This window comes from Vanacampus margaritifer, chromosome 18 (assembly GCF_051991255.1).
Source record: "Vanacampus margaritifer isolate UIUO_Vmar chromosome 18, RoL_Vmar_1.0, whole genome shotgun sequence".
Taxonomy (NCBI): domain Eukaryota; kingdom Metazoa; phylum Chordata; class Actinopteri; order Syngnathiformes; family Syngnathidae; genus Vanacampus; species Vanacampus margaritifer.
Genome location: NC_135449.1, coordinates 7,077,241 through 7,094,432, shown reverse-complemented (window position 1 = coordinate 7,094,432; position 17,192 = coordinate 7,077,241). Strand labels below are relative to the sequence as shown.

Sequence of the window (17,192 nt, the reverse complement as noted above, 5' to 3'; positions counted from 1 at the left end):
GGAATAGCAGGAAACAAGGCCAATATGAAAGGAATGAAGGAAGGAAAGAAGGAAGGAAGGAAGCATAACAGGAAACAAGCACAGTATGAAAAGAAGGAAGGAAGCATAAGGACAGTATGAAAAGAAGGAAGTTAGGAAGAATGGGAGAAAAAGAGGAAGGGAGCATAAGGAAGGAAGGAAAGAGGGAAGGAAGGAAGGCATGGGATGGGAAAAATGAGAGGGATGCGAGGAAAGAAGAGAGGGATCTAGGAAGGGATTTGAGAAAGGAAGGAAAGAAGGAAGGAAGGAAGTTAGGAAGGATGGGAGTAAAGAGGAAGGAAGGATAGTAGGACACAAGGCCAGTATGAAAAGAGTGAATGAATGAAGGAAGGAAGGAAGGAAGGAAGGAAGGAAAGAGGAAACAAGGACAGTATGAAATGAAGGAAGTTAGCAGGGATGGAAGAAAAAGAGGAAAGAAGAATAGAAGGAAACAAGGCCAGTATGAAAGGAATGAAGGAAGTAAAGAAGGAAGGAACCATAATAGGAAACAAGGACAGTATGAAAAAAGGAAGGAAGGAAGTTAGGAAGGATGGGAGAAAAAGAGGAAGGGAGCATAAGGAAGGAAGGAAAGAAGGAAGGCATTGGATGGGAAAAATTAGAGGGATGTGAGGAAAGAAGAGAGGGATCTAGGAAGGGATTTGAGAAAGGAAGGAAAGAAGGAAGGAAGGAAGGAAGGAAGTTAGGAAGGATGGGAGTAAAGAGGAAGGAAGGATATTAGGACACAAGGCCAGTATGAAAAGAGTGAATGAACGAAGGAAGGAAGGAAGGAAGGAAGGAAGGAAGGAAGGAAAGAGGAAACAAGGACAGTATGAAATGAAGGAAGTTAGCAGGGATGGAAGAAAAAGAGGAAAGAAGAATAGAAGGAAACAAGGCCAGTATGAAAGGAATGAAGGAAGTAAAGAAGGAAGGAACCCTAATAGGAAACAAGGACAGTATGAAATGAAGGAAGGAAGGAAGTTATCAAGGATGGAAGAAAAGGGAAGGAAGAATAGCAGGAAACAAGGCCAATATGAAAGGAATGAAGGAAGGAAAGAAGCATAACAGGAAACAAGCACAGTATGAAAAGAAGGAAGGAAGCAAAAGGACAGTATGAAAAGAAGGAAGTTAGGAAGAATGGGAGAAAGAGAGGAAAGGAGCGTAAGGAAGGAAGGAAGGAAGGAAGGGAGAGAGAAAAAGCCGAAGGAAGGATAATAGGAAACAAGGACAGTATGAAATGAAGGAAGGAGGGAAGAATGGGAGAAAAACAGGAAGGGAGCATAAGGAAGGAAGGAAAGAAGGAAGGAAGGAAGGGATGGGATGGGAAAAATGAGAGGGATGCGAGGAAAGAATAGAGGGATCTAGGAAGGGATTTGAGAAAGGAAGGAAAGAAGGAAGGAAGGAAGGAAGTTAGGAAGGATGGGAGTAAAGAGGAAGGAAGGATAGTAGGACACAAGGCCAGTATGAAAAGAGTGAATGAATGAAGGAAGGAATGTAGGAAGGAAGGAAAGAGGAAACAAGGACAGTATGAAATGAAGGAAGTTAGCAGGGATGGAAGAAAAAGAGGAAAGAAGAATAGAAGGAAACAAGGCCAGTATGAAAGGAATGAAGGAAGGAACCATAATAGGAAACAAGGACAGTATGAAAGGAATGAAGGAAGTAAAGAAGGAAGGAACCATAATAGGAAACAAGGACAGTATGAAAAAAGGAAGGAAGGAAGTTAGGAAGGATGGGAGAAAAAGAGGAAGGAAGGATAGTAGGAAGGAAGGAAGGAAGGAAGATGTAAGTAAAGGAGCTCAACACCACTTTTCTGATCAACACATGCACTAAATTTGAAACCGTAACTCCGTCTTGAAAGCATAATTTGAACTTAACTCCAAATCGAAATCTTCAGCCTCAAAAGCCAACCTTTTTCTTGATCCTACTACAATTGCAACAAGTTCATCTGGGATGTTTTGTATTGAAATGCCTACAGATGTGAATTAGTTGCGGAAAATGTTGGAACGTTAGAGAACATTTCTAGCTTTTAGACTAAATCGCGTTTAGTAAATTGTAATAGTGGCAGTCATTAAACTCGTGCTCTCGTACTGATATCGCACACAATCCTAAAAACCGGTTTTGCTTTGCATGAGCGTATCAGCTTTCGATGACCTCGTCCGACTCATTGGAACTCTCTCACCGTAACATCCTTTTCAAATGTTTAATTCGGGGTTGGGAAGAACGAGTCTTTCCCATAACGCTCACCACAGCTGTGAGGGTGTGTCGGCATCTGATTTGGAAAGTGCGGCTGACGCATCAGCATGGCGCAATCGGGTTTTCTTTTATTTATTAATTTCCTGGAAACGGGAGGACACATTTTACAATCTTGGGACCAAGGAACTGTGTTGAAGTCATTTAGTCAGGCCATAGCTTTGTCTAATAGCAAAAAAAAAAAAAAAAAAAAAGTCTCCGTCCCCAACTCGTTAACTGCCATTGACGACTATAAACGTCAAAGAATCAATTTTACTGTGTGATGAGAAAACAGCTGTATCCTTGGCAACGAAAACAGCACAAGTCCGCCTCAGATCAGCAGCCACCAGCTGAGCGCGAGCATTTCCACGACCGGGTTCCCATTACACCCTTTCGGACAGCTGGGAGCGCTGGGCTGGGAATTTCTGTGAAGCGGCCACGCCATCCTTTCCATCCGTCAAGCTACAGGGAAACTGACTGTGATGGATGATGCGTTTCATGCATCTAATCTGCCGTCTACACCCCACAACAATATTGCTCAATTGATACCTGCCTGACTGCGTCAACCCAAAATTCCACATTTCTGTTTACGTATTGAGAAGTAGAGAGTGGAGAAGAGCGAGGAGGCCCCTTTTGTGCCTCAAGAGCCTGCAGATGGTTGTAATCCCTTCCCCAAAAAGTGCACTGAAAATCAATCAAGGCAAGAGTGGACATGGTGCGCACGAGCCACCCCCCTTTTCTCAGGGAGGTTCAAACGAGCATCCTCGGCCATTTTCCCGCCAAAAATGGTGATGAAAGGCAAAGGGAGTGAATGATGAAGGGCCAACTGCCACCTCCTTGATGTTTCCCTGGGGCAGAAAAAAAAAAAAGCTCCCAACACTAACACTGTGCACTAATAAGGCAGTTTAAGAGAACTGCAGTGTGTCAGTATTTAGGATTTATCCAGTAGTGGCCCAATGAGCATTTAAGCGAATTGAAAAAGTCGACACACCCCTGCTAAAATCCCAGGCTGGGGACTGTACACATCAATAGTCAACTTTAAACATTTCGTGACAATAATATGTTCTATGTGACCTCACTAGTCTAAACATGACATTCTGATTAATATTACATTTGTGGAATATGAGGTATGAAGCAAAATCAAACCGTTTTTATCCATCTTAGGGGGCGGCCATTTTGCTACTTGCTGTCGACTGAAGATGACATCACAGTTGCTCACAGCTCAGCTCCAGAAAACAGGTGAGCTGTGATTGGTCATTGCCTGAGCCCTGAGCAACTGTGATGTCATCTTAAACTGACAGGAAGTGGCAAAATGGCCGCCCCCTAAGCTGGATAAAAATGGCTGGATTTTGCTGCTTACCTCATATTACGCTAACGCAATATTAACCAGGGCCCGGTTGTTCAAAACTCTGTTAGATCTTTAACCACTGGTTAAGTAGTTTTAACCGACGGTTAACTTTAATGGCACTGAAGAAAGAATAAAAATGTGTTTTTTTAAGACGAGTTCTAAAAACTGTTTTTTAAAAACAATTACAAATATTTGTAATAGTTCCAAATATTAGATGAAAATACACACATATTAGATGTATGTAAATACAAAAACAAGACAAATAATAAATAATAAATTATTAAAAAATTAAATAAATTATTTAAAAAATGTAATATTAATAATAAAAATTAAATATTAATAATAAACTATTCTCATCAAAATATTACACAAAAAATACAAATCAGTCAAAAATACAAATACGTTGGACAAAAATATGAGAAACAAAATAAGATGAAAACACAATATTATATGCTACAAAAATATTGGCAAAAATACAAAAATATTACACAAAATATTCACTGAAAATACACAGTAGATTTTTTTTTTATAATAATAAAAAATAAATAAATATATAGATATATATATTTCACAAAAACTCCTAAATTGCTTCAACCATTGATTGCATAGTGTTTTCTTCTAGACTAGCCTAGTGGGGCTGCATAGAACATATTGTCCCAAGAATTTGGGGGAGTTGACTTCCCTTTTAAATGGTCCCACTTGTTTTCTTACGTCAGTAATCTTCAAGATGATAATAAAGGCCGCATACACCTGTTTCTATTCAGCTAAAACCTGACCAATTAACCGCAAGAGTTTGGATTAAAAGATGAGAAAGTTGAGTTTTTTTCCACTGCCACGCACTGTTTGTCCTGCTGAGACTTAAGTTACGCTCCTATTGTATGAGTTGTTGGTGAGTGAAGAGGTAGGAAGGAACGAAACTGCCACTCAGGCTTGTTTTGTTATGTTACTAGTATCTCCTTGCACTCCCTCCTTCCTCCCCTCCTGTTTTTTTGAAGCCTCCAGGCAAAATGAGTCAACTGATACTGACTGGCGCATTGTCGTAAATGACGTGACAATGGTCCGTGATATATGGATCAAAGCTGATAAAAATGGTGACGTAATGCTTGATTTGATAGGCGTAGCTTTCGCACACAATTGTATTCTTCTCGTATATGGTAATTTTTCATACTTGACCTCACAAATTTTCGATAATCATGCCCAAAGATGTACAATATAAAATGAATCGATGGTTGTTGTTTTTTGTAGGCGTAAAGAACAGGATTAAAGAGGGTTTTACATTTAATCATATTCAGCAAAAACTAGGCTGAGCTTGAAATACTTCCTGTTTTCACTCTTCTTCTTTGAAATTTCAAACATAATAATGTGACACTATCAAGTGCAATTACAACCAAAATAAAAAGGAGGCAGGACAATTTTGCTATTCTATTGAAAAATATTTGTGGTGTTTTTTGGGAGGTTGGAAGAGATCACAGCATACTAGATTTTTTTTTAATTATTTTTTTTGTGGAGAGCCAGCCTTAATTTTTTTGTGGATTATTATTTATTTATTTTTTTAATGGACTCTCTGCGAATAACTTATGTCCAATGGCATTTCGATTCATTTTAACCGGGAAAGCGGATGTAAGATGTTTTGAGAAATTTTATTTATAACTCCAGGTATCATTACACAATATATTTCCGTTCAATTTTGAAAAGAAAAAAAAACTCTTTTGAAAAGAAAAAATACTGAATACTTTCCGGATGCATTGTTGTGCATCCACCCTTCAAGTTCTCCACATTCAAAAAAAAAAAAAAACTGTAATAAATGTGCTAAAAGATGCACAGATGATGTGTCCTAAAGCATCTAGCCAATATTCCAGCCTTGCCCTTCGCTCAGCCGAGGCGAACATGTGCGCTGGAATTCTCCCCCAATTAAGACAGGGATTAGCCAGGTCCAGTGTGGGAACAGGCGCGAGTGTGGGAAAGCAGAGGGGTCTCTCTCCTCCTTCCTTCCCTCAGCCTCATTCTCACTCGCTGCAGTCCATCCCTCCCGTCTGTCTTTCTCACCCTTACTGTACCTCGTCCTTACTTTTCTCACCCTCATTTCTCCCCTTTTTTCAACCACTCTTCATGCGAGTCAAGCGTTCGTTTTCCTTCCAAACCTCCCCTCTCGTCCCCTCTTTTTTTTTTTTTTTACTTTACTTGTCATTATTTCTTTTTTTTCTTCCTTCATGCAGCCACCCAGAATCTCTATAGCTTTCACTCCCGATTCTTCAAGGTTTGCTGAAGTGCATGCGACCCCTTACCCCCTTCAATCAGCCCCCCCGCCCCCTCCCTTTTAGTGCCTCTCCAGTCCGGGTGCTGAAAGCTTGTCTGGAGAGGAGCTGGGGACTCTTTGCATGAATAGTTTGATGAAAAAGAGGGGGCCAAAAAGACAACTTGTCCGAAAAGAGGAGACAGGTGTCGGCCAAAATTGCAGTTGTGGTTAACATGGAGGCACTTTAAATTGAGTTGGTATGTCAGTACTGTGTCCTTAAGTTTAATTTGTCTTGTGGCTAAGATCGTACCTCAGTTTCCTCACATCCATATTCCCCATTCAAATATATATATATTTTTAACAACATACAGACAAGTCCAAATCTAGAGTTGTAACACCGCATTTTGCCACAACTTGACATGGCAGCACTGAGTTCAACTAGTAGAGATGTAGTGTAAATAAGAGCACGAAGAAGAGGTAGAGAAAGTCCACAACTCAACTGCAGTAATCGTTGTCATTCCCACGCAACAGAGAACGTGCCTCAGAGTATTGTTATATCTCTTTTTGTATGTGTTGCTGCTCTGTCTGTGTTAAATTAGCAGTTGTTTGAAGGTTTGAAACTACTGTAACATTAATGCTTATTTCCGTTAGCCCGTTTATGTTTTTTACTTTCAGTAGATGAAATAATATGGTATCTATCTATCTATCCCACATTTTACCTAGCTATAATCTAGCTAGCTAGCCATCTACAGACCTACTTTGTCTATATTTACAGTATCCCTGTATTTAGCTAGCTCACAATTTACCTAGCTAAAAGCAAGCTAGCTGGCCATTCTACAGTATAATCTATCTATCTATCTATCTATCTATCTATCTATCTATCTATCTATCCATCTATCTCACATATTACCTAGCTAAAAGTTAGCTAGCTAGCCATCTACAGACCTACTCTGTCTATATTTACAGTATCCCTGTATTTAGCTTGCTCACAATTTACACAGCTAAAAGCAAGCTAGCTGGCCATTCTACAGTATAATCTATCTATCCATCTATCATCCATCCAACCATCCATCCATCTATCGGTTTACCTAGCTAACAAGCAAGCTAGCTAGCTATCCATTTACAGTATGGATCAACCTACTGTATCTATAGAACCAACCACTAACTAATTCCACATGCCTTAACACCACTTCCTGTCCGTGTTCCATTGTTAGCGACTTGGTTCACATGATATTCCCAATTCCAACCTGCCAAATTCCCACTGGCTCCACATTCTTCCTCGTCATTGTCACCTTTCCTTGCCCATTCCCACTCTACCCGGCCGTTCCTTGCGTTCCAATAAATCTCTTCCCGGAGCACTGGGGCACACAAGGCTTGTCCGTTCCAATTACGGCCGGCCCGTCCGGCCCCCGGGCTCACACACTGCGCGCCCGCGAGCCCCGTTCTCATTAAGCCCGTATCAATTAGGCATTAACCTCGTAAAACAAAGGGCCTCTTGATGAGCGGCCCATGTGAGGTACTTCCGCTGCATGGCTTCCCATCCTGGGCAGGACACATTATCCAAGCTTTTTTTCCCACTGTGCTGGCCACAAAACAAATCTGTGCGCAAAATGTCAACAACCAAACAAAGCGGAGGGGGAATAGAGAGCTAGCATGAGATGCTAAATAGCGGCGTAATGTTGATTAGGATTGGATTATAAAGCATTCAATAGGCCGGTATGAGTTAAATAAATAAATAAATTAATTAATTAAATAAAAATAAATAGAATAAAATAAATAAATAAATAAAATAAATTAATTAATTAATTAAATACAAATAAATAGAACATAATAAAATAAAATAAATAAAATAAATTAATTAATTAAATACAAATAAATAGAACATAATAAAATAAAATAAATAAATAAATAAATAAAGGGAGGTCCGTTACCACTTTTTTTCCAGGCTGATACCAGTATGAGTATAAACCTTTAGACCTTTCTTTCATAGATGATCATTCATCCATGTGTCCTGCCCGCATTATAGCGCCGATTACTGCTAAGAAGGACTTACTCGATTTCAGATTTTCTGTCTTTAGTATTGGATGGTGGCAACGGCAGTAGCCTCAATGAGTACCGATAAGATAAGGCCTACCTTTTGTTGATACTCGCCCAATAAATAATTTTAAAGGGTTTATTTAAAGACATTAATAATTGTATACATACTTGCAATTTAAATGTAAGTTTTTTAATTAAATAAATACTATAATACATAATATAAATTACTATATATAAATAATATAATAATTATATAATATATAACAATAATTAATATATATGTATGAATAATATATTTTTTAAATGCAATTTAATAAAATTTTATGAAATGTAGTTAATAATGTATTACTAATATCACAATATTATTTTTTTTTACAATTTTTATGGTGCTAAATTAGGAATGATGCAATTATAATGCAAGTATAATCTAATAATCATAATCAACCAAATAGTTAATTGAATAAACATGTTTTGAATGTATACGTCAATGTGTTTACTTTACTAATTAGTGTTATCTAAAAATTTGCAATAAGCCAATTAACCATTTATTTAATGGAGACATGAATTAAAAAAATTTGTAACTACATTTTTATGAAAATAATTTTGAGGAAAAAAATGGCTAAATGACTTTATGTTTAAGGGCTACATTTGATTTTTTTAAGTGTTAAAAGAAAAAGAAAAATTGAAAAATGAAATCATTGCTAGTCGAAAAGTTTTGCACTTGCCAACCAATCTGAGGACAAAAAAAATGCTGATGTTGCAAATTTGACATCTGATTGATTAAAGAAACAGTCCCATTGCTAATACAGTTTAGGTTTCTTTGACCAGCACTGATTCTGAATGATGGCTTTGGGTAGATTACATTACATAGGATACATACACACATTAGGGCTGAAATCTGAGTGGATAAAAAAAAAAAAAAGTTCATATCAAATACAGTAAAAGAAACAGTGCGGTCATAAGAAAAACTACTAAATGATGAGAATAGACCATTGGGAATATATCAATACAATTTCATGAAACAAATATTATTCATTTTTATGAATGCTGTCTGTTTCTGTCAAAGCACTTTTGCAAATGTGTACATAAATAAAGTTCTGACTGTATGACATGTCAGTTTCTACATCGCCTGTCTTTTTCTTTCACACAGATTACGACACAGCTTCTTTGTTGGCACGTCAGCAAAGAAGCAACCTGCTTTTTTGATTTTCCCACAAGCTCTTTGGCACAGTGACTATGTTGGCACAGGCCCAAGCTGCCCCCCCCCCAACACCACCAGCCCAACCACACACACACACACCCTTTCCCAGGGCCCTGGGAGTGTAATACATTACCAACAAAATCCCACTTCCCATTCCTCTCAAACTTTTCACACCCCCCTCCTCTGATGGGGGGGCAGCCGTGCCCCCTCAAAAGGGGATTGGGGTGACATGTCTGTATGACTCCCTGACAATGTTCCCATAATTCCCCAGACTGGTTCAATTTGAAGATATTTATCTATATGACTGAAGCCACATTTTCCTTTTAGATGTTATGGCAGCTACAAATTATGTCGATAAACTCAGATGGGGGGGTGGTAAAATTTATTTATTTTTTTCGCTCATTGTAACCATATTTAGTTACTTGAAAAAGCTGAAATGCAGTGAGTTATGTAATGTATGTGAGTAGAGAGACGAATGCACTTTATGAATATATCTGTGTAAATAACGTGATTTATGTGGGTGTATTTGTGAGTAGCAGACAAGAAAAGCCTACTAGAACATCTTAAGTTTACTTGTGGTTAATCGTAGGCACTTAAATGGCGCCAGGTGAGTGCTGACTTCCATTTAACACAAGTTTAAATGTGATGGGTTAATTCCATACAGCTATCAGAGGGTGTGTACACTTTTGCAACCCCATTACTACAGTTGTTTATTTTTACTTTCCCTCTTGTACATGTTATAAGTCACGTTAGTGGTGGAAAAAGTTTTTAAATATACAGTATATATATATATATATATATATATTTTTTTTTTAGTATGACAAAAAACTGGCAGTTGAACAGGGGGTGTGTAGACTTTTTAGCGCCACTGTATACGCATGAATAATACAATTTATGTGAGCATATGTGCATATACTATTTTTATAATTCATTTTGTTAATGTCTAAGTGTAAATAATGTAATTTATATGCATATTATTGGCATTCCTCAGTTTACCTGCCGCAGGGCACGCAGATGAAAATTAGCTACAAAGCTAACCTGGCTCAGATTTTGAGTTGAAAGTAATCTGTAGATGGTCTCTGACAAAAATAAAATAAATACAAAATATTAAATAAAACAATCTATATATGTACTATAATAATCATATGGTTAGGAAAAGTATTCACCCCCTCTAAAAGATTAAAGTGATTTAAAGGGAGTGTCTTTCACAACAAATGTGAGGCAATAAATATGAACGCTCATTCAAAGGGGGGGGGGGGGGGGCTGTGCTCACATCGCACTAAAGGGGAAAGTGTTCACGGACGGGCGTGTACCCGTCTGGGTAACATGTAATGACATTATTCTCACTAGGGTGACCCCTCATTGTCGCCGCGCTTTCTTCTCCCCAGCTCGTGAAATTGACATAAGCTTTACAAACATTCCAGGCATTTTTTTCTCAAGGCCCGATTTCTTCCTGGGAATTGCAGAGCGCGAGGGGAGAGGGGGGGGGGGACACACACACACACACACACACACCACCTAGTGATCACATGAATGAATGTGGAGTGGGATGCCATTCCCAAACCATTACAGGCAGCTCACATTTGAAACATGCATTTGTGAGTTCACTAAGTTTAATGTGATTTTGAATACTTTTTTTTAATCTGGAAAAAGAAATCACTTTTTCTGTAACAAAATTCTTATACAATTATGGCATATTTCGGGGATTTTTTTTATTGGGAAAAAATACATGGCACATATTTTCTAGTTATTCTCAGATGGCAATTACTTATTTTCTTGAAAAAAAAAAACTTTCGCTTGAAAAAAATCAAACTCTAAAAAGTAAAAAAGAGACATTAATGGCATCTGTCTTTTCTAGAAAAGTAATCCTCCCACCCCCAAAAATATTTTTCTTCTCGTTATTAAAAATTAAAAAATTAAATCCCTAATGCAAAAAAAAGAGGCTTTCTTTTCAGAATAAAAATGTTTTTTTTTTAAAAAATACAATCTGTCTTTTTCTAGGGGAAAAAAACTTTTCTTAAAAAAATCCCACACATATAAATATATCGATTTTCTCAGAGAAAATGTTCTCTCTCTTTCTTTCTTTTTTTTTTTTTTTAAAGAAAATATGGCAACTATCATACAAAATTATGTTTTTCTGGTCAGCCCCCCAACCTACTTTTTCTCCGGAAAAAATAAAACTAAGCTTGACATTTCTTAGAAATAATTTCTTTTCTTTTTTTAATTATTTTTCACAAGTTACAATATAGTGAATTTATTTTCATATGACAATGACTTTTTTTCTTGAAAAAAAAAGCTACTTTTTCTCTTTTGATCTTTATTTAGAGAATTTTTTTTTTTCAAACAACTAGACTTTATAGAAAAAAAAAAGATTTTTCTCCCAAACTCTGATCCTACTAATTGACTCTATTAAAAAAAAAAAAAAGAATTATTGAGGAAAAATGACTTAAAGAAAAAAACATTCTAAGATAATAATATATATCTAGGCTAAAATAAGCTTTTCTTAAAAAAAATTAAATGAAAAAAAAACTCTGACAAAATTATAGTGAATTAAAGATTGTTATATGTGCCCGAAGCCTCCTGTTTACCACCCAGTTGACGAAGACGTGCAATCTCTTGCTTATACCTGCGCGCAGAATGTGTAACTCAATATTTTGACTAAGGCTAAGGCTAAATGATCAGCGTGTGACCTTCCCACCTGTCAGGATGCTTGTCTATATAGTCCTGCAACTGGGACACCTGTGCTTCTGCAACTGTCGCTCTGGTGCTGAGAAGCTTGTGCTCCTTCGCATAGATTCCCTGGAACAAAAAAAATAAAAAAAGAATAAAAAAAAGAAACCCATATTATATGCAAGATTATGTGTCCGTGGTTAAAACGTTTGAGCTTGGAGGATTGCGAGAGCTGATAAAGTTTCACGTACCAGCGTGGAGTCCGTTATCTCCTTCAGCTGTTTCCTGATGACCAACCAGGATTCTTGGAATATGTGCTCCGGGTTTGGCATCCTGCTAAAGGTTCAGTTTTCGTGAACAGTTGATGACTTTCGTCATAAATGAAAACACAAGAGAAACGACACTTACTCCTGATTGGTTGAACGAGTTGGTGTTTTGGAGACTGCCACCTGGAAGAGAAAAGTGACCAAAATTACAAGAAAAGTGTGCGATGCAATCCATTTATTTACACTACCTGGTCTCGGACCACTTGCTGTTGACCCTCCAACTTTGACTTATGCTCAAAATGGTGGTAATGTTTGTTGGGTTCTTCTCTCGGGTCAGTTGCCTCCAGGTTGAAATGAGTTTCTGGGGGTCCGGGTTCTAGTCCCTTGTCTGGTTTGGCCAAAATCTGCTGCCTCTGAGCCCTGCATGTTGAATAGACATTACACTATAGGTGAACTAATAATATGTTACCAACAGTTATGGCTTATTAACTCATTCACTGCCATTGACGGCTATAGACGTAAAAGATTCACTTGAACTATTTCTATTAGTTTTTTTTATTGTACATTAAGAACAGATATAAAATTTGTGATTAATCGCAAGTTAACTGGTGAAGTCATGCGATGAATTACGATTAAAAACTTTAATCGCCTGACGCCCTTAATTTTTAATAATGTTTTCTTTTCTTTTTTTATTCATTCACTGCCATTGACGGCTATAAACGTCAAAAATGAATTTGAACTATTTCTATTAGTTTAACATTTTTTCCCCACTTTTTAAAAAACCTAGAAAAAAATTATTGTACATTTAGAACAGATGTAAAATTTGTGATTAACCGTGAGTTAACTATTGAAGTCATGCAATTAATTCGGATTAAAAAAATAAAAAAATAAAATTTAAAAATTAAAATTAATTAAAAAATTTAATCGTAATTAATCGCATGACTTCACTAGTTAACTCACGATTAATCAATTCTTGGTTTTCATACAAAAAAATGTTAAACTAATAGAAATAATTCAAATGAATTTTTGACGTCTATAGCCGTCAATGGCAGTGAACGAGTTAAAATAAGATTCTCTATAAGAAGTATAACAGCAAAAAAAAAAAAAAACGGGTAAAGACCTATAAGCACATATTAGGGCGTGATGGGTCTTGGTGGTCCTCTGCAAGCTCTTTTTATAAGCCCGAGTAGCGTTGGCGAGCTGCTCCTCGCGGGCCCTGTAGGAAGCACGGACATCTCGCAGCATGTCGTCCACAAAGGCCCTCAACTTGTTTCCCCCGGACGGAATTTTGCCTTCCCCGACGCCATCGACAAACTCCTAAAGGTGCCATTAAAACTTCAGTGATGTCAGATATTTTCAACAGTCGTCTGTGTGTTTGTGCAGCTACTCACAGTTATGTCCCCTAAATAGCACACCAGCCTTGCACGATAGAGCTCGTGAAGCTCTTTGACTTGCAGCTGCAGTTTGGAGATCTCCTCTTTGGCCTCCTTCAGTTGACTCAGGCAGCACGAGCATGTCTTAGATGGGAAAAACACGACAGAACTGATAAATATATTCTATGGGTGTAGGCTTTATTTAGTTGAAGTGAAACAGCGCTTCACTTTTTCCTTTTTTTTTGTAATATCCTGTTAATTTTCCTCCTAAAATGCTACACATAATGCCTTATAATGACAACATGAAAAAAAGTGTTTTTTTGATTTTTGCAATGTCAAAAAAATTAATAAAAATCACACAGACATCAGTATTCACAGCCTGAAGACTTATATGATGCAAGCTTGGCACATTGATTTTTTTTTCTAGATTTCAGCTAGAATTTTTTTCTTAACTTAACTCAAATGCCTACATTTTGTTTCTCAAGATATAAAACTATTTTTTGGGGATTTTTTTTTTTTTAATATGACATGTTTTCCCCCTCCCCCCAAAAAATCTAAGCTACATATAAAAACATTAAAAATATATTTTGTGATAAAATTATTTTTTGTTTAGTTTTTGGAGTTTTTTTGTTTTTTTTGCAAAAACTTTCTTTCTTGAACAACATTGTTTTTCTAGAATAACCTTAATTATTGTAGAAAAAAATCATTAACGTTCTTGGGGGGGATAAAGAAATCAATCGACTGAATTTACCAGTGGTAAAGTCCGATTAACTCATTCACTGCCATAAATTCATTTTTAAAAAATATTATAAAAAATTTGGGGCAAGAGGCGATTAAAAATTTTTATCACAAATTTTATATTGGTTCTAAATGTACAATAAAAAATTCTAGGTTTTCATACTCTTGTTAACAAAAGTGGAAAAAAAATGTTAAACTAATAAAAATAGTTTAAATGAATTTTTGACGTTTATAGCCGCCAATGGCAGTGAATGAGTTAAATTGTATCAACATCTCAAGGATGATCAATGGTTAAGAGGATGCAACAGAGCTCAGTTTTTAGCTTCATGCCAAAAACTCATGCGATCATATTTGCAAAAATCAGAATACAACTTTTAAGTTGTCAAGAAAAAAAAATGGAACGATTGATCTTGCTCACCAAACTCTGCTCTGTCGCTTTCTGCTGGCTGTTTTGGATTTGCTGCTCTTTTCCCATCGCCCCACTGATGGCCCAAACATCGGTTACAACCACAAGAGAGAAGAAACCAAAACCCACATCAACAAGAGGAAGTCCCGAGACCACAACAGAAAATCAGATCAAAGAGCAGATGCGCTTGTGGGACGAACACCAGCATCTCCACAAGCTTGTTCTGTTTTTAGAAATCCAAAACATCCCTCACATCTTCTCCTTGAGTTTCCTCTGCTCTTCCTCATAGCTGCGCTTCAAGTTCTCCAGCATGTCTTTCATCTCCTCTTGGTTTCCGAGTAGCTGCAGGGAGGAAAAACAATGGAGTGAAATAACGAGAAATGAATTGAAATAGTTGACGTTAGATAAGAAATGTCCAATTCTTAGAGGTGCGTACAGTTTTTTCCATGCTTTTTTGCCCTTTGTTCAAAGCTGCAAGATCTTCTGGCTGTTAAAAAGAAAATGGCTGTTAGTCATTCCTCGCATCTTCTGAATTCATTGCCACTAGTATGGCCGACATCTCACCTTGATTCTGCTCTGCAACAGGCGACCAACGAGGGCCCTGACTCGGTCCAGCTCCCCGTGGAGGTCCTGCGAGGTGTCCCGAGCCAGCAGCTCTGCACTCGGCTCCTTGCTTTGGGCCAGTTCTTTGTGGCGGGCCTCAGCCAGGGTCAGGTAGTTGCTCTTGAGCGAGGCCAACTCTTGGTCGCTTTTCTCTCCCGCTTTGAGGCGAGTCTCGACTGACTGGAGCTCACCGAGTAAATTGTCTCGCTCGGTCTGTAGTTCTGTTATGGCGTCTTTTTGGTTCAATATCTAAAGATGAGGGAAGATACAGTGCATGAATAACATAAGTCAGTTTTAATGAGCTAAGAAGGCACACGCCTCCCCAAACATCTAATTTGCGTACGCGCCAATACTAAGTAACCGATTCTTGATAATGCCATTAAAACTTCAATTCTGATGAAAATGCAGATTAACATTCATTGCCATTGACGGCTATAAACGTCAAAAATTCATTTGAACTATTTCTATTAGTTTACATTTGTTTCCACTTTTGTTAACAATTGTATGAAACCTAAAAAAAAAATGATTGTACATTTAGAACAGATATGAAATTTTTGATTAATCGCGAGTTAACTAGTGAAGTCATGCGATTAATTACGATTAAAAACTTAAATCGCCTGACGCCCTGAATTTTTAATAATATCTTTTCTTTTTTTATTCATTCACTGCCATTGACGGCTATAAACGTCAACAATTCATTTGAACTATTTCTATTAGTCTAAATCCCCCCCCCCACACTTTTGTTAACAAGAGTATGAAAACCTATAAAAAAAAATGGATTGTACATTTAGAAGAGATATGAAATTTGTGATTAATCGCGAGTTAACTAGTGAAGTCATGCGATTAATTACGATTAAAAACCTTAATCGCCTGAAGCCCCAAATGTTTTCTTTTTTTTATTAATTCACGGCCATTGGCGGCTATAAACGTCAAAAATTCCTTTAAACTATTTCTATTAGTTTAACATTTTTTTCCCACTTTTGTTAACAAGAGTATGAAAACCTAGAATTTTTTTTTATTGTACATTTAGAACAGATGTAAAATTTATGATTAATCGTGAGTTAACTAGTGAAGTCATGCGATTAATTACGATTAAAAACCTTAAATCGCCTGAAGCCACAAATTTTTTCTTTTTTTATTAATTCACTGCCATTGGCGGCTATAAACGTCAAAAATTCATTTAAACTATTTCTATTAGTTTAACATTTTTTTCCCACTTTTGTTAACAAGAGTATGAAAACCTAGAATTTTTTTGATGTAAAATTTATGATTAATCGTGAGATAACTAGTGAAGTAATGTGATTAATTACAATAAAAAAAATAATCGCCTCTTTTTTTTATAATCTTTTTTTATTTTTATTTATGGCAGTAAATGAGTTAACAGATCAACACATTTTTTTCAACCATGCGAAATTAGTTTGATTGTCTATTGATTGTTTTGATTTCATGACCAAAATAAATGATGCCTTACCTTGTTTTTCAGCTCAAACATCTCCTCTTCAAACTGGGCTCTCGTCTTGTTTATTTGGAGCTTCTCCTCCACAAGCTCCTTTGATATCTGATCATGGGGAAAAAAAGAAAAGACCTTTGTCTTTATGGGGGTGTATTTAATAAAGCAAAAATGCACTCTACCTTCAGCTTCTCTTCTTCGCTCTGGACTAGCCTGCTGGACAGGTCTGCGTTGGAGGTGGACAGATGAGCCACTCGCTTCTCCAAGTAGTCGACTTTGATGGAAAGTTGCTCATTCTTCTCTATGGGCTGCAAAGTGAAAGCTAGGTTATATACACGAACTGATTTGAACTCCACATTAGATACACTTGGAAAATCTGATCAGGTTGACAGAATTGAATCTATATGCAGAATGCTCTACTCACATTTTCCTGTTGAATTTGATCCTTAGCTTGATTTGAACATGGGTGAGGCGGCTCCCGTGGGTCCATATTTACAAATTCCTCCAGTTAAGTGCTGCACAGTATTTGATACTCACTCTGTGACCCTCAGCGGAATGTTGCCATGGTTCAGCACAACACAAAGTCTTCACAACAAAACGACCCATTTTCTTTGTAGAAA

General features: G+C 37.1%; 1 protein-coding gene across 2 annotated transcripts; it reads right to left on the bottom strand.

The window, feature by feature from the left end:
- Positions 1-10,444: 10,444 nt before the first annotated feature.
- ccdc78 (coiled-coil domain containing 78) lies at positions 10,445-17,188 on the bottom strand. Of its 2 annotated transcripts, none has more exons than XM_077551366.1 (14): positions 16,997-17,188; positions 16,755-16,880; positions 16,594-16,680; positions 15,084-15,371; positions 14,956-15,006; positions 14,773-14,861; positions 14,532-14,595; positions 13,394-13,519; positions 13,123-13,319; positions 12,251-12,422; positions 12,145-12,185; positions 11,988-12,072; positions 11,765-11,865; positions 10,445-11,692 (listed from the first exon to the last, which is right to left on the bottom strand). In XM_077551366.1, the coding sequence occupies exons 1-14, from the start codon at positions 17,060-17,062 to the stop codon at positions 11,617-11,619; spliced, it is 1,569 nt and encodes a 522-aa protein (XP_077407492.1). In that variant the 5' UTR covers positions 17,063-17,188; the 3' UTR covers positions 10,445-11,616. The 2 variants fall into 2 exon arrangements, with proteins under 2 accessions (XP_077407492.1, XP_077407493.1); XM_077551367.1 differs by having other exon boundaries at positions 11,988-12,069.
- Positions 17,189-17,192: the final 4 nt, after the last annotated feature.